General features: G+C 35.9%; 1 protein-coding gene across 1 annotated transcript in view; it reads right to left on the reverse strand.

The window, feature by feature from the left end:
• The window catches only part of RPS6KC1 (ribosomal protein S6 kinase C1), a 178,245-nt gene that overhangs the window by 62,253 nt on the left and 98,099 nt on the right, over positions 1-17,893 (reverse strand). The window contains exons 7-8 of the mRNA XM_004424901.3: positions 14,578-14,696; positions 6,346-6,438 (exon numbers count right to left, since the gene is read on the reverse strand). Of these exons, the coding sequence (XP_004424958.1) occupies positions 6,346-6,438; positions 14,578-14,696 (212 nt within the window). The remainder of the gene's footprint in view (positions 1-6,345; positions 6,439-14,577; positions 14,697-17,893) is intronic.

Below are 17,893 nucleotides of genomic sequence, written 5' to 3' on the forward strand. Positions count from 1 at the left end.
AATAAAATAAATAAAATCTTTAAAAAAAAAAAAAAAATCACTAAGAAAACATAATCTCCTAATTAAAAAATATGGAAAAAGGACATGAAACTGTCATATCATTGAAGAAGAAACACAAAGAGCCAATAAACATTTTTAAAAATTCATCCTCATTAGCAATTAAAATTGCATATTAAAGTGATAATGAAATCCAAATTTTCATCTAGCAAATGCCATTTGTTGGTAAGGATGTTAGGAAGTAAGTCTTCTTATATACCACTAGCAGGAGTATATACAAGCATACCTCTTTTTATTGTGCTTTGCTTCTTTGAGCTTCACAGATACTGCATTTTTTACAAATTGAAGATGTGTGACAACCCTGCATTAAGCAAGTCTATCAGCAACATTTTTCCAACAGCATTCGCTCACTTTGTGTCTCTGGGTCACATTTTGGTAATTCTCACAATATTTCAAACTTTTTCATTATTATCATCTTTGTTATGGTGATCTGTGATCAGTGATCTTTGATGTTACTACTATAATTGTTTTGGGGCACCACAAACCATGCCCATATAAGATGGAGAACTTAATCGATAAATGTTGAATGTGTTCTGACTCCTCCACCAACCAGCCATTCCCCCGCCTCACTCCCTCTCCTCGGTTCTCCCTATTCCCTCAGACACAATATTGAAATTAGGCCAATTAATAACCCTACAATGGCCTCTAAGTGTTCAAGTGAAAAGAAGAGTCACACATCTCTCACTTTAAATCAAAAGCTAAAAATGATTAAGCTTAGTGAGGAAGGCATGTTGAAAGCTGAGACAGGCTGAAAACTAGGCCTCTTGCACCAAACAGCCAAGTGTGAATGCAAAGGAAAAGTTCTTGAAGGAAATTAAAAGTGCTACTCCAGTGAACACACAAATGATAAGAAAACGAAACAGTCTTATTGCTGATATGGAGAAAGTTTTAGTGGTCTGGATAGAAGATAAACCAGTCACAACATTCCCTTAAGCCAAAGCCTAATCCAGAGAAAGGCCCTAACTCTATTCAATTCTTTGAAGCCTCAGAGAGGTGAGGAAGCTGCAGAAGAAAAGTCTGAAGCTAGCAGAGGTTGGTTCATGAGGTTTAAGGAAAGAAGCCATCTCCACAACATAAAAGTGCAGGGTGAAGCTGCAAGTGCTGATGTAGAAGCTGCAGCAAGTTATCCAGTAGATCAAGCTAAGATAACAAGGGTGGCTACACTAGACAACAGATTTTCAATGTAGATGAAACAGCCTTCAATTGGAAGAAGATGCCAGCTAGGACTTTCACAGCTAGAGAGGAGAAGTCAATGCCTGGCTTAAAAGCTTCAAAGAACAGACTGACTCTCTTCTTGTTAGGAGCTCATGCAGCTGGTGACTTTAAGTTGAAGCCAATGCTCATTTACCGTTCTGAAAATCCTAGAGCCCTTAAGAATTATGCTAAATCTATTCTGCCTGTGCTCTAAAAACGGAACAACAAAGCCTTGATGACAGCACATCTGTTTATAACATGGTTGTAACATGAATATTTTAAGCCCGCTGTTGAGACCTACTGCTCAGAAAAAAAGATGCCTTTCAAAATATTACTGCTCATTGACAATGCACCTGGTCACCCAAGAGCTCCAATGAAGACGGACGACAAGATGAACATTGTTTTCATGCCTGCTAACCCAACATCCATTCTGCAGCCCATGAATCAAGGAGTAATTTCAACCTTCAAGTCTTATTCTTTAAGAAATACATTTCATAAGGCTGGCTGCCATAGATAGTGATTCCTCTGATGGATCTGGGTAAAGTAAATTGAAAACCTTCTGGAAAGGATTCACCATTCTAGATGCCATTAAGAAGGTTCGTGATTCATGGAAAGAGGTCAAAATGTTAACATTAACAGCAGTTTGGAAGAAGTTGATTCCAATCCTCATAGATGACTTTGAGGGGTTCAAGACTTCAGTGGAGGAAGTAACTGCAGATGTGGTGGAAATAGCAAGAGAACTAGAATTAGAAGTGGAACCTGAAGATGTAACTGAATTGCTGCAATCTCATGATAAAACTTTATAAGTTGCTTCTTATGGATGAGCAAAGAAAGTGGTTTCTTGAAATGGAATCTACTTCTGGTGAAGATGACAACAAAGGATTTAGAATATGACACAAATTAAGTTGATACAGCAGCGGCAGGGTTTAAGAGAATTGACTCGTTTTGAAAGAAATTTTACTGTGGATAAAATGCTATCAAACAGCATCGCATGCTACAGGGAAAGCATCTGCAAAAGGAAGAGTCAACTGATGCAGCACACTTCACTGCTGTCTTAAGAAATTGCCAAAGCCACCCCCACCTTCAGCAACCACCACACTGATCAGTCAGCAGCCATCAACATCAAGGCAAGACTCTCCACCAGCAAAAAGATTATGACTTGCTGAAGATTCAGAAGATGGTTAGCATTTTTTAGCAATAAAGTATTTTTTTAATTAAGGTCTACACATTTTTTTAGACATAATGCTACTGCACACTTAATAGACTACAGTATAGTGTAAACATAACTTTCATACGCACTGACTGGGAAACCAAAAAATTCGTGTGACTCACTTTATCGTGATAATCGCTTCATTGCAGTGGTCTGGAACCAAACCCACAATATCTCCAAAATGTGCCTGTATTAGCATAATATTTCTGGAAAGGTTAAAACACACACACACACTCTCTGATTTATGATCTCCAACTCTGAAAAAGTATACTAAAGAAATCATAATAGAAGATAATTTATCTCTAAGAATATTCATCACAGGCAGAGAAAAATAGGAAAACAACCTAATGAGCCAAACAATAGGGAACTAATTAAACAAATTAGAGTATATGATAAAATAGTATGAAACCATTAAAGAGAATAATTTAGAATAGCATTTCTCAACTGAATCACATAGACTTTCTGAGGTTCATACTTTAAAGATGGTAATGGTGTATATCTCAATTTCTAATTTTTTAATCAAGAAATATAATAATATTTCAATATTTTTACCTTTAAACTAGTACAGTTTGAAAGCATCAAAGTATTTATAAAACAAGCAATGCATGGTGGTTAGTAACAATCAAATAAGACCTGACTCAGGCATTCAATTCGTTACAGCAAAACTCTATTAATCACTGTGGGGGTTTTGATGGCTGTAGCTTAAAAAATGTTACTGTTCATATATTAACTTACATTAACAAGGGCACAGTGATTTAAAAAAGGGAAAGCTGAATAAATGATACTGAAATACAACAAATTGATAAGGGACATAAATGTTATAAGCTTCACATAAAATACAGTTCTGAATAATGACAGAGATCTCTGGTTTTGGAAAGAAGACAGACTTGGGTTCAAACCCTAGCTCTACCACTTAGTGGCCATGTGTCTCTAGACAAGATACTTAACCTCTTTGAGTTGGAGTTCTTTATCTGCAAGCAGTTTGAGAGCATTAAATAGTTTACGTGGAAAGGTTAGAACAGTGCATGGTATGCAAGAAGGATGTAATCCTAAGAGTTTGGCCCTTAGAAAACTAAAAGTAAACTAGAAAGTTAGTGATATGGCCCACAATTGTAAGAGCTAACTGGCTGTCAGGGCCAGTTTGCTCATAAGTTTCTCCTGTATCTCTTACAATTTTAACATCAACTATTGTATGACAATTTTGGATGAAGGCAACATCCCCATCAATGACTCTTCAGCCTCTACTTGAACATCTCTAGTGACAAGAAACAAATAAGATATGGACGAATCCAGTCTGCCTTTCATCAATCCTAATTCTTGAAAGGTATCTCTAATCATTAGCCAAAATTTTGAAAACTTGTACTCATTTAGTTCTAGCTGCATCCTACGGGGATATTAACAGGCAACTCTTATCTCTCACTACTTTTCTTCCAGGAAAAGCAGATATTCTCATTCACCTAAGATTCCTAGTTTGCACCTGTGGTTCTGGCATAATTAATATCCTCTTTCACCCTCAAGATTTGAACAAAATATTATATAGTCACTCTATTCTGGATAGCCCTCAAAAATATGAAGACCACACATGTTTTTATTGGATTAACCTTTGCTCATTCTTCAGCTGTTCTTTGCATGATATGATTTTGAGGGCCCCACTAGCCTTATTCTTGCTTCTGAATGCGCACCAGCTTATTTATATTCCAAGAGCCCTAATGCTTAAATTCCTTGTTGCAGATATATGTTAATGAAGGATGTTCTAATCCCAACTAAAGACCAGAAAGTCATTTATTTCCCTTTAACTACTAGACCAAGATACAGCTATGGAATTACTGATCCTCTGGGTAAAGACACCTAAATGCCCTGAACAATGATGCTAGGTAGCAGTCTCACATTAGACCAGTAGGTGTCACTCTATATATGATATATTTAAAGCTATTTATGTTTCAATTCATTCATTCATTCAACAAATGTTTATTGAGCGCCCATTACGTGCCAGGCATGATTTTAGGTGCTGAGAATATAGAGGTGAGCAAGCAAGACACAATCTTGTTCTCATGGAGTTTACGGTCCAGAAATAAATGAACAAATCTGTTTTATTTACTTTCTATATAAAAGTTTGTAAAATCCTATTCCTAGGGAAATTTTATTTTCCTAAGTTAATAGGTAATAACACTCAAAGTAACTCATAAAGAACAAATACTGTAATGAAACAGAATCAGAGAAACCGTTCTGTACAGGCTAGATGAATGCATCCTGTGTATATTCTAGTATATAAATTTATTCAACACTTGTCTTCCAAACTTCAAGTTTCTAAAACTCAAATTTTAGGTATTCCTTGGTATGATGGAAAGGAATTTATCTTAAAAAACAATTCAGATTTTTAAAAATCTACCTATTCATGTTTTTACCAAGTAGAAACAATGTTACAAATTTTAAAAGATTATTTGCAAAGCTTATTAATTTCCTCATACATATTTCCTTATGTCTACTTAGAAAAGTTATACGTCATCTTCTAAACACCAAACACACTTCCCAGGTTAACAGAATAAAAACAATAACGAATTATGCCTTGGCATAGAACTTAAGAATTCCTCCACCGTCAAAAGTCCTTACTTGGATAAACCTGTGAGACTCACAGCTATTACCAGGACTTCAAGGTGACTTACTCACGATTAGAGCATAGCAACAAAATGTCACACTTTGTCAAAATAAACAGATATAAGAGAGGAAGCAGACACTGTACATCAAAAAAAGCACATTTGCATGCACAGAAATCCAACAACCTAGAACTATCTAATTACTATTTTGCTTCTTTGTACGCTCAAATGGAATGTTCTCCAAACTGGAAAAGTCAGGAAAAACTATTAGCTATAGTCTGAATTGCCTGAGATATACTGCATATTGTTCTATTTTAGCATGGAATCATATGCACACTTTACAACACAAGAAGTACCCAATGAACATTAAGTTACAAATGAACATCATAAAAGATGGTTAATGCAAAAAAGATTTATTAATTTATACCTAATATTAAATAAAGCATTTTATTTTACTTTGAAAGGTAAAGTGGTGGTTGATCAAATATATTTAAAACATGCTTTATTGGGTTATGGTTTTAAAATTACACTTATAAACACTCTGACAGACCCAGTCTTGTTAATGTTTGGCATATCAGAGATGTCATCAAATTTGTAGAAATTCAATGGCAGATATCTCTGTTATCACAATATTTTTATTCCAATATAAAACTATGTGTGTTTGGAGGGGGAGTTTAGTGTATTGGAAAAAGCACAGCTTTTGGAGTCACAAAGATCTAGGTCTGAATTCCAGCATTACCCTAAACTAGCTATGTGACTTTTGGGCAAGTTATTTATTAACCTGTTATAAATATCACTTTCCCACCAAGATGCAAAGAGCAGGGTTACAACAAGGATTAAGTACGTTGTTTTATATAAAATGCCTAATATATGGTCTGACACATAGTAGGTGCTCAATAAATGAGTTATCAGGAGAATGGCATTCTTCTTTCTCATCACTAGGTTGACTATACCACTTAACGTTGAACAACTACTGACTCACAAGTTTTTATAACTAACACAAAATGTATCTTTACCCTGCTATAATAAGTTTATAAAACCAAACCCCTTACTCGACTGAATGCCAACAAATATGCACCTTCTCCTTCAGCTCAAATATATTTTGCATGACCTTACAGGAATTGCTAAGATAAAAGCTTTTTCTCTTCTGCTTTTGTTATTTTAAAGTGCAGATGCATTTGAGTCATTTCTCCTTTTGTTTCATATCCTTAAGATCCAAAGCTTCAAAGACATAATGTCAGCATGCAGTCAATTTATAACTGAACTCTTGAAGAGACACTGAAGAATTACCTTGTCAATCACCCCAAGGACTCTGAAGGCCTTCAGCTCCTCGGCAGGGCTCCTTAGGTTCCAAGGGGGCCTTGAACTTAGTGATCCTGGAGGCTAATGGAAGATATCAAAGATTATACATCAATCAGGGAGGTACTTGAAGGAAAACTGCCTGCTGAAGCAAATGCCAGGCCAAAGGAAACTAAATTTATCATAAATGAGAGAATGGAAAGATGAAAGGAGGAAGTTTCTGTTTGTCTGTAATGTAAAATAAAAAAAAAAAAAGAAATAAAATCAAAAAGAAAAAGCAAGAAAAAAGTTGCAAGTAAATAAATCAGGATAACATTGAAAACAAAATTTTAAAAAGAAAAATTAATGAGCTGATATAGTTTCTAGAGCAATAACTCAATTTAGAACTGTGCAGCTATAATGAAACTTTGTAACAAATGGATAACTGAGCCAACAATCAATCACTGCATTATTTTTACCCCAGACTTGGTCTCAAGAGTAATTCAGAAAGGGGGTAGTGGGACTAAAAAACAACATTTAAACTTGGGGACAGAGGGAACAAAAGTCATTCTCTCTCATCATGAAACTATAGTCCTTTAATGTTACTTTATAAATACACTATGTATTTTAAGAAAGACTGGCTGATTCAAGGTCAACACGAAGAATTACCAATAATGATGAAAAATTAAGAAACTCCATCATATAACCAATAATTATCAGAACTGAGGTTGTTTAAGCCCCGAAAAGAGATGATTTACAGGAGAAAGAAAAATTTTTTCAAATATTTGAAGATCGGTGATCCTAACTTCCCATCCATTGGTTTTAGTTTTTCTCTATCAGTAAAGTAAGACATTAGACTAGATAAACTCCAAAGATACTTCCATTTGGCATCTATAACCAGAAAGCAATGTTATATTAATCCTTATATTAAAATAGTGATGCTGCAAAGGATGACAAGAGACACAAAGCCTTATAATATCCTCAAAGCAGACATTTTTGTTGTCAAAAATCTATTAGAATACATAAGAAACATTGTGCCCCCCCATGAGTGGAAGAGAAATATCCCCGCTAATCAAATGTCATGATTAACAGAGATACTGAGGTACCATTTTTGATACTTCAGGTCCTTGTGCAGACCATCGTCACTAGACAGGAAGCTCCCTGAGAACAGGTAATATGCCTTATTCATCTCTATATTCACAGTGCCTATCACGTTAGTTAGAAGGAAAGGGCAGCAGAAAAGAGAGGAAGGAAGAAGAATGGAGGGAGTTTGCATAGATAAATTAGGTATCACTTACAACTGGAAAACTATCACTTGTGAAATTTTCTAAAAGCAGCAATTCTAATTGCTTTCAAATTTTTTTTGTTTTGTTTTTAGGTTTAGCAAGCAAATACTAACTTTAATATGCCTGAACAGGTGATGTTTGATTTTAAGAAAAAGACGATGACAACTTTTTATTTTTTAAAGACACTTGAGAACACCAGTGATAGTGGCAACTGGACTGGATAATAATCTTTTTAAATTGATGTAATTAATACTTCTAGGATATGTGTCAAAAAAATACTTGTTTAATATCTCACTTCATGAGGGGCTGAGATAGATGCTATAAAAAACAGATACATCTCTGCCTCCCTAAAAGCTTAAAATCTAAGGGGAATTTTTAAGGCTATAAAAACATTTAGCAAGATATCTTCATGTCATACAAGTAAACAGACATATAACAGAAACAGTCTCTTCTATCTTAATTTATATTACATTATTTCATCTTCATCCCTCGTCCTACCCTGAGTGTGGTACTTACAGGAAGTTGTTATTATAATCCCCATTTTACAGGTAATAAAGGGAAGTTCACAATGGTCGAGTGTTTGTGGTCAGAAACAGAGACAGTAGAAGATCCAAGACTAGACACCAGCTCCTTTGTCTATGCTTGCCGTCTTTCTACTATGCAACACAGTCTGATAATTGAAAATTCATCTCCCCCTACTCTACTATCAAGAAAGAGTAAGACTTGCTTGTGATTTTGCTAAAAGGAATGTTGAAGAAAAGTTATAGGGGAAAAACAATACTTTAAATGATAATATATCCATTACATTAGTCTTTGAAAATATGGCCGAATGCCTCCAACATCCCTACCTCCTACTTATACCTTATTCACCGATGTCATTGGATCTTTCAGTTTCCAAAGAAAGTTTTCAGTTCACTTTAGCAATTTCAACAGCAGATTCAAACTACAAAATCTCTACTGCACCTTTCACTAAATAATTATCGTGTGCCCACTATGCGCATGGTAACCAAAAAGGATATAAATCATCAAAAGGCACGATCTCGGGGCCAGCCCGGTGGCACAGTGGTTAAGTTTGCATGCTCCGCTTTGGTGGCCTGGGGTGTGCAGGTTCAGATCCCAGGCACAGACCTGCACACCGCTTATCAGGCCATGCTGTGGCAGGAGTCTCACATATAAAGTAGAGGAAGATGGGCACAGATGTTAGCCCAGGGCCAATCTTCCTCAGCAAAAAAAGAGGAGGACTGGCAACAGATGTTAGCTCAGGGCTAATCTTCCTCACACACACACGAAAAATGCACAATCCCTAACTTCAAGAAGTTTACAATTTATTTGAGCAGATAAGCCAAATATATAAAAAGTTAAATAATAACAAAACATTGTTTTAAAAATACAAGACAATAGAGCTAAGTCACTAGTTAGTGTATGATAAACTCTTGTCTCAGGAAGAAGTGAGACTAAAGGTGATTTTAAATGCTATGTCGAAATCAGTTTAGGAAAAAGATATTATATATAGCATGGGAAGGAAATTAGCCAGGTGGGGAAAAAATATTCAAATTGGAGAACAGAGGAAAATAAAATCACATTCATGGAGTCAGTTTTCGCAGGCCTTGAATGCCAGGAAGAAAAGTCTGGACTATATTCTCCAGAGTCTAGACAACAAGTTTTCATTCGAGAAACAACCCAATGAAAATAGTGATTTAGTAAGGTTACTTGCGCAAAGACGGAAATGGTGAAATGGTAATGGGGAAAGACCAAAGGCAAAGTGATCATTAAAGTTCTGTTTCTACTTTAACCATCTATAAAAGTGTAAGATCAGAGAAATGAACAAAGAAAGATCATGAAATAAAATCATCAATAAAAAAATTCTATATTTCTTATATGCAGCATTTAAATTGGGTAGAATCCCTATAGATCTATTCCTTTTTTCAGAAGGCAAAAGGAAACATAAATCCACAGAATTTTAAGAACAGAGAGAGACAGAGATCAAGTCCAGTATTCTCTTTTTCTCAGATGAGAAAACTGAGAAGCAGCAAGGGTAAGCAATTTGTCTAAGGTGACAAAACTAAGTAACAGATAAGAGGGGATTAAATCTTATTTATAAAATAATATAGCATTGTTTGGGGAAACCTCAGCCCAAGGCTATAAGGTGGGGGCGGGGGAGAGAGATGCAATGTATTTCTAGGCAACATGGTTGATTTCCTTAACGAAAAAACTAAAATTTTCCCTGGTATGTAGGAGCTACCATAGCCGAAGATGCCTACAGAAGCAAGGAGTAGTTGTATTCATCTACACCAAAACTAAATACAGGGTGCAAGGAGGGGGAAGAGGCAAGAATATATGAAGATCCAAGAATCTTCAAAACCAAAGATGGCAAGTACATACCACTCAACTGGGCGAGCCCACGGTAGACACCACTGTTAATCCCACACTCTGCCTCTCGATACAGTGCTCTTGACAGCCACTACCAGAGGACTAGAGTTAACACACTAGTAAAACCTATTTTCTATTTCTGTTCTACAGTCTCTAAACAGCTAAGTGAAGCTTTGTTTTTGGTTTGGGGTTTTGTTTTGTTTTGTTTTGAAGTGGCTGTTTATCCTGCCCACAGTCTTTTCCCTTGATATTATTCCCTGTTCTCAGTGAGATCAATCTCTATTCTTACCAATCTGCTAGTACGGTACTTCTCAAAATTTAACACGTATGCACATCACCTGAGGACCTTGTTAAAATGGAGATTCTGATTCAGTCAGTCTGTGGAGGGGCCTAAGATTCTGCATTTCCAACAAGCTCTCAGGTGATGTTGATGCTACTGGCCCACCAACCATATCTGGAGTAGGGTTAGCTATTCCTCCTCAAGCAACCGGAGAGTTAGTCACCATTGGTGGTCTAGTGGTTAAGATTCAGCACTCTCACTGCCAAGGCCTGGGTTATTTCCCAGTCAGGGAACCACATTATGCATCTGTCGGTTATCATACCGTGGCAGCTGCGTATTGCTGTGATGCTGAAAGCTATGCCACCAGTATTTCACATATCAGCAGGGTCATCCACGGTGGACAGGCTTCAGGAGAACTTCCAGCCTAGACTGACTAGGAAGAAGGTCCTGGCCACCCACTTTCAAAAAAATTGGCCATGAAAACCCCTATGAATAGCAGCGGAGCATTAGCAGCACAGCACCGGCTGATATAGTGCCAGAAGATGTGAGGATGGCTCAAAAAGACCAGGCAGGGTTCTGCCCTGGGTACACAGGGTCACTAGGAGTCAGAATTGACTTGACAACACTAACAACAAAAGTCACCATTATTTAGGGGAAAAGAAGTAATAAGTAATCAAAGGCAAAAGGAAAGCACTACAAAGAACATATCTAGAACCCGCACTCTGAACCCTGATAGTTAACTACACTAGAGTTTCTGAACTTGGCTTCATCTGCAGACTTTTGGTTTGCCAAAAAGTCAAAGTGGTTTGGCAACCTGTAACCCTCAATCCCAGTCTCCTAAGCCTCTCTTAGATCACATTTCAAGCATGAATCTTAATCACAGTCCTATTACTGATTTAAAATGCCCCTGACTGCCATCTCTGCTCAGCCCACGTCTCACTGAGGATGACACAATACTCACTTTAAAATATTTTCTAAAGAAGAATTGAGAAATACCAATAATGCCAGCAAACAAAATGCACAATAGAAATATATTTTCAATATTATTATAGCAATTGTACTCAAAATCTACAAAAGATTCAGGCAATGCATACATTTATGTATTAACTTTCATTCACACCTTGTAATTGCGTGACCAAAAAAAAAATGTTTTCACATTTAAGAAATTACTCAATCTTTTATGTCCTAAATTTAGACCATTTACTATCGTTTTTTAAATTTCATTCATCTTGAGTTTAAAATTTCCAGAGCTAAAAATTGCACAAAAGCTATTGCAAGTCTTTTCCAGAAAAATCCCCTTTTAACATTAATTCTTAAATTATTCAGTCATCTACAATTTTAAAAAAAAGGAAAAGGAAAAAATCTATCTCCTTCAGTTAAGACTTCACCTGTACTTAAAACAAAGCTCACGTCCTTTTTTTCTATAAGATGCTCCTTAAATTTTCTTGGAGCCTTTTAGTAATGAAGTAATGAAACGAAGAAGGAGTAGGAGAGCGCTTTTGTTCCTTTCTGGCCTTCTTTGAAAAGGATGTTACCATCAACGACTGGGAAATTCAGAACTTTTATATTTACCACATAAGAGTCTCATAAATAAATTCAATAAAGCAGAAGCTTAAGCCATCACAGAAAACTTGGATAGAGGGCGCCATGGCCTAGACAGCACTAAAGGGGAAAACAGTAATCAATAAAAATTTTTTTAATCAGAAAGGATTCTTTTATTTTCTTAATCAACCAGGCTAGAAAGAAACATTTGCACATGGATTCAAGAGGGAAATAATATCTGCTTTGCACAGAATTTAAGAGCTAAAAGGGCCTTAGAAATCATTTACACCAATCCTCTCATCATGTTAGTCGAAATTGAGGCCCAAAGATTGTTAAAGAAGAGAAATAATGAATTCGCCAAGCTAATCACCAACCAATCTCTAGACCTTTAAGTTAAATTATAGATAAGAAAACAGTAAAGCATGTCCCTGACCTAAATAAGGGCCAGGTTTAATAGAATAAAATACAAAAGCGAAAATAAAAAGCAATTGCTCACATAAAAGGAAAACATTTTGCTCTAGGAAGAAAAACTCTCCTCTAGCCTCCTTGCCTAAGAACTGAAAAGCATCCTAGCTTATCAAATTTGATACACTAGGCACCCCTTTTTACCCTTTCTGATATAAGTTGTCATCATTCTATTTGGCTCTTACCGTTCTCTCTAACTTTTGTTTCCTCAATTATGTACATATTTTGGGTCCTCAATTATGCTATAGGGTTTTGCAAGATCAGAGACTGTGTCATCATCTTTTGTATAACTCCAAAGTGTTCATAGCTGGATGGTATATACAAACATAGACTTAACAGATGCTTAGTGAATTAATATACAACCTAATACAATCAGCTTTCCTATATTAGATATCTTTTGTTTTATTTTCATTAGAAGCTATGATTGAAGGGAAATTCTGACTGATATACTTCATGGTTCCTTTCTCTAAGTCAAAAACTATACAGCAGGCTTTATATATTTATTTGCCTAATAAATTATTCCTCCATAGAAGTGATTATGAGGAAAAGTAACAGGAGATGCATAAGTAGGGAGTTTGAATGAGTAAGTACAGGTAGAATGTGCAAAGTTTACATTAATAGAAAGAATAGAATACTGGTAATTTTGACTCTGTAAAATTTCTGGAATATTTATATACAAGACGGATTTAGTAAAACAAGTTCATTCATAGGGGTCCATCCTATTTAATACTGTTATCAATGTCCTCAAAAATAGAATTGAGAATATATATGTCAGGATTGCACACAGGAAGGGCTGCCAACTCTATCAAAAATAAGAACTGAATTCAAAGTAATCTTTAGATAAATATTCCATTTAAAAAAGATAAAATTCAATAGTGAAGAGTTAAAGGAGGGGCCAGCCCGGTGGCGCAAGCGGTTAAGTGCGCGCACTCCGCTGCGGCGGCCCAGGGTTCGCCAATTCGGATCCCAGGCATCTATAAAGTAGATGAAGATGGGCACGGATGTTAGCCCAGGGCCAGTCTTCCTCAGCAAAAAAGAGGAGAATTGGCATTGGATGTTAGCTCAGGGCTGGTCTTCCTCACAAAAAAAAAAAAAAAAAGAGTTAAAGGCAAGAAACTTAGGAAAAATTAGCAAACAGAATACAGAATAAAAGATTCACAATAATTAACAATTTGCAAATGAGTCAGCAGATCTTATTTAAAGCATATTCATTGTTAGAACAAGTAACAAATGCATATTACTTCCAAGTTGGAATATAATCTTTTCGTTCTAAAAGGAATGATCAAACACTTCATCAAAAATCCTCACTAATAAGTACAGTTTTGATAACTGCATGTTTTAAAAGGTCACACAAAAAATGAAAAGGACTCAGAAAATAAACAACAAAAAGTTTCAGTGGTCCAATGAATCAAGATTAAATATTGGGTGTTTATAAACTAGAAAACCGAGACATTTTATAATTTTCAAAAAGCATATAAAGCATAAAAAAATGTGGAAAAGAGTATACAAAGCACTATATGAGGAGAGATGAAAAATAGGGCTAAAACTTATTAAGTTAGTTATAAAGTTATAAAAGCTTGGCTTACAGGCTGGTCTTTTTACTAGGTAGGCACTTGATTTGTATTATGTGTATGTGTGTGCATCCAAGCCTGCTTGCCACTTAGATCAATTAAGAAAATAAACACTTTCTCCCAACTCTAAAAGATATGATTCTTAAATTGCATCAGAAAAAACTTAGTTTAATATAAAGAAAAAAATAACAAAAAAGTTTCCTCTAGAAATTTGCCAAATCCAGACAGAAATGACATAAAAACAATAATAATAAGTCGCAATGTTTCTAAAGTTTTAAGCATTCATCTGCTTTCTAGACAAGACTAGGGGTAGTCCCAAATAATTTAAACATCCCTGTTCATAATTCTAGGTGATCTATAGCAGATACTTGTAGGACTTATGCGTAAATGATTAGTTTTAGCATGAATCAATAAGACGTATAAGAATCGAACAAGAATCATAACTTTAAAAAATTCAAATAACATTCAGTATAAATTACTGTCATTCTACACATGGGGATACTAGAGGAGGAGTAAGGAACAACGGGTGGAGAAAGAAGGAGAAAGCAAGTCCCATTTTATTCCACGTTTGGTGGTTTGCTTTAATACTTTTCTTTCCACCAATAACTTCTAAGGAAATTATTGATAAAATTTCAAAGACCAAAATTCTCACATTCTAATTAGAAATAAAGCCGAGATTCAAGACAGCAAAAATGGCTAAAGAAAGTACAAAATGAAACATAAGACATACCTGAGATAGGTCATCAAGTTGAGGTTTTCCTTTATAAAGGCTAGAGAGACTCTCTGCTCGCATGAGATACTCTGCTGTTCTTCTCTTCACAGCTTCTCGACGGGTAGGACTGGACTCTCCTAAAAGAAGAAAACAACAGTCTGGACATGTAAAAAATATATAAACTTTCTTTTATCCAATCTGAAGATTATCTTCCTTTTACCCAATTCACTGTTTGTTCATTTTTTCTAACTGAAGAGAGATTCAAAACTGGAACAAACATCAAAGTTAATAATTTCAACAAAGTCTAAATACTACCCCAGGGCCGGCGCCGTGGCTTAGCGGTTAAGTGCACGCACTCCGCTGCTGGCGGCCCGGGTTCAGATCCCGGGCGTGCACCGACGCACCGCTTCTCCGGCCATGCTGAGGCCGCGTCCCACATACAGCAACTAGAAGGATGTGCAGCTGTGACATACAACTATCTGCTGGGGCTTTGGGGGAAAAAATACATAAATAAATAAAATTGTAAAAAAAAAAAAATATGCTGTAAGTTCTTAAAAAATAAATAAATAAATAAATATTACCCCATTGAGTTTCATTTACCCAAAATCTGAAACTCGCCTATACAAATATGTATAGAGAACTTAATATAATTTATAGGAGGATCAAGATACAAGAAATGCAGCATAAAAAGCTCTGAAGACAAAAGACTAGCCTAATCCAAACAGTATACAGTCGTCCAACTCAACCAATAGGACTAAATGCAATAGATGTGTGATAATAGCTGTGACATGGATATAATATGCTGTATAAGTATCACCAAACTAGAGAATAAAATTATTTAAGGTAACTCTGATTCACTCTAATTGATTTTTAAAAGCTTCATGGTTTTTTCATTAACAAGAAATTGTCACCCACTTTACAAGTGAAAACAAGAATGTGATTGAAATCTTTGTAATATACAACTATGTTAAAGTGAACAAGTCATTTACCCTGTCTGGCTCTCGGTTTCCCTAAACAAAAGGTATTCAGTGTGGTCTCCAAAGACCTCAAGACGTTAGAAAAGAGGTGGCCCAGCCCACAGAGTACTGGGCTCTCTCCTCTCCAAAGTGGGATGATCTTATGCTTTTATCCATTTTATATACTTGACTGTGATATAACATTTCATTTGAAGAAAGGATTCCATGGCTGAGAGTGAAAGAAGTTTAAAAACCACTATACTGTATGATCTCTAATGTTCCTTTCAAAAATAATATTTGATACTATTCATGATTCATTTTTATCAAAGCTCTTAATACGTAGTACTGTTTTTATAATTCACCCTGTGTATCTTCTGAATGAAGTTAACCAAAAAGCAAGTATCATACAGTGGAAAGTGCCCTGGATTACATTCCAGAAACCCTGGTTATCTGACTTCTGACTCTGCCTCTCACTAGTCATGTGATCGATGATAAGTCATCTCAACTCTCTGAACCTCTTCTTCATTCTCTAAAACGGAAATATATACCTCAAATGACTGTGGAGATTAAAGGAGACAACACACACAAAAGGCACTACAACGGAGCCGGTAACACAGGAAGCACTAAACTGTAAAGGTTTTCGACCTTGGTTTTTCTCTCAAAACCAAATCCTACAAAATAATGTTACCTGGTTTGCTGAATTGAAGGGAACTGATTTATAGTGAAGCAGACATTTTTCCCCAAAAGACTACTAGTGGAAAAACCTCTTCTTATTTCTGCCTGGAACAGCATCTTCTATTTCTTCTGGGACATGCCCCATTTCTCCTCCCCTGCATACTCCTCCACCTCTTCCCCGCCGCCACTACCAACTCTTAACAACATGGTTTGAATGAACCTGCTATCTTGTTTGAAATCTCAGTCCCTCTAGTCACTACTAGTTAGCCAAAGGTGAGCCCCCTTGTCACAAGCTGAGCCAACCATAGAATCCTACCCTTGTGGGCACAGCTGGAAAAAGGGAGAATTGGCCCAACACAAACTGGGCCAATCAGTCCTTCTCTGTTATCGACAATGCAAATAAGAGGAGTGGGAACTGCCAGCAGCCATAGCTTCTGCCAATGCACAAAAAGCCAATCAGAAAGAAGGAACCTGACAGAGAGAAGCAGATGTGAAAGACAAAAAACAGAAATCCTAATGTGACCAGGGTCCCTGATTTCAGCTGAACCTACATTCCTGCCATTCTATGCCTAAGGTCGTTCAAACGTGGATTTTGTGATTGCAAACCAAAGAAGCCTGACTGAATACAGACCTCAAAGAAAAACTGCAACAAAGTTGGAACTGCAATTTTGCTAAATAACTTTCCTTTCACAGTTTTTATATTACTATTCCATCTCTTCTCTCCCTTATGAGTAATTCACAAATATAACTGGTCTTGGGGGGGGGGGAATCTCTGTTGCTTTTTAACTGCAGAACAATCTATATTTATTAATTCTCCAACTCCTCAAACCTCAATTACTATCAGTATGCTTCCCGTCTCTGTCCTTAAAATTTACTTAATTTCTAAACCCAAAGTTTTTATTTTTATTCAGTTGAAAAATGGATATAATTTGTGAAAATCACCTAAGTAACTATAACATATTTTGAAGATAAAATGTGCCACATAAATAAGAAATATTCACTATTTCTACACACTACTAGTCCTTTAGTTTTGAGTTTACTGTTCATGAACTCTAACTGCTAATCCCATTATCATTAGCTCTTCTCATTTTAGGTTATGCCTTTCAAGCCCTAATTTAAATTCCCATTTAGAATTTTTGATTCATCTTAGGCTCAACTCCAATAGAAACTAGCAATTTAGTTTTTTAATTCAGTGTGAATTAAACTTTAATAAAACTTCAAAATTTGCTTTAGTCACAAAAAAATCAACTTCCCTGCCAAAATAATTTGAAATTCAAAAATGTCAAGATTATGGAACACCTAATTAAAGCTAGAGTTAAATCATATTTTGTAATCAAATCACTGTTTTTTAAACTTTTGGTATTTCTGTCACTTTCTAGGCAGTCTCCATAGTAACAGAGAAACAAGAACCGGAAGCCAGCAGTTGAAATGGACTCCTGCTGATGATAGTGGTTCCGCTTCCATGGAAACAACAAAGTGATGGAAATGCTGGAAGGCTTTTTAAATGTAACCTTAAATATACATACCACGACTCCTTCCTTATCAGCCCTTAAAAGTAGGTCACAACCACTGCTGATCAACAGCAGCAGCCAAGGATGAAAAACACCTCTTGTAGATTGCTGCTGCTGGATACTTACTGAGGTTTGTGAGTACTAGAAAGAAAAGACTAATCTATAGATTTCTAGAATAATTTTAACTGATCA

The sequence above is a fragment of the Ceratotherium simum genome, chromosome 2 (genome assembly GCF_057802395.1).
Source record: "Ceratotherium simum simum isolate JZ-2026a chromosome 2, ASM5780239v1, whole genome shotgun sequence".
Taxonomy (NCBI): Eukaryota; Metazoa; Chordata; class Mammalia; order Perissodactyla; family Rhinocerotidae; genus Ceratotherium; species Ceratotherium simum.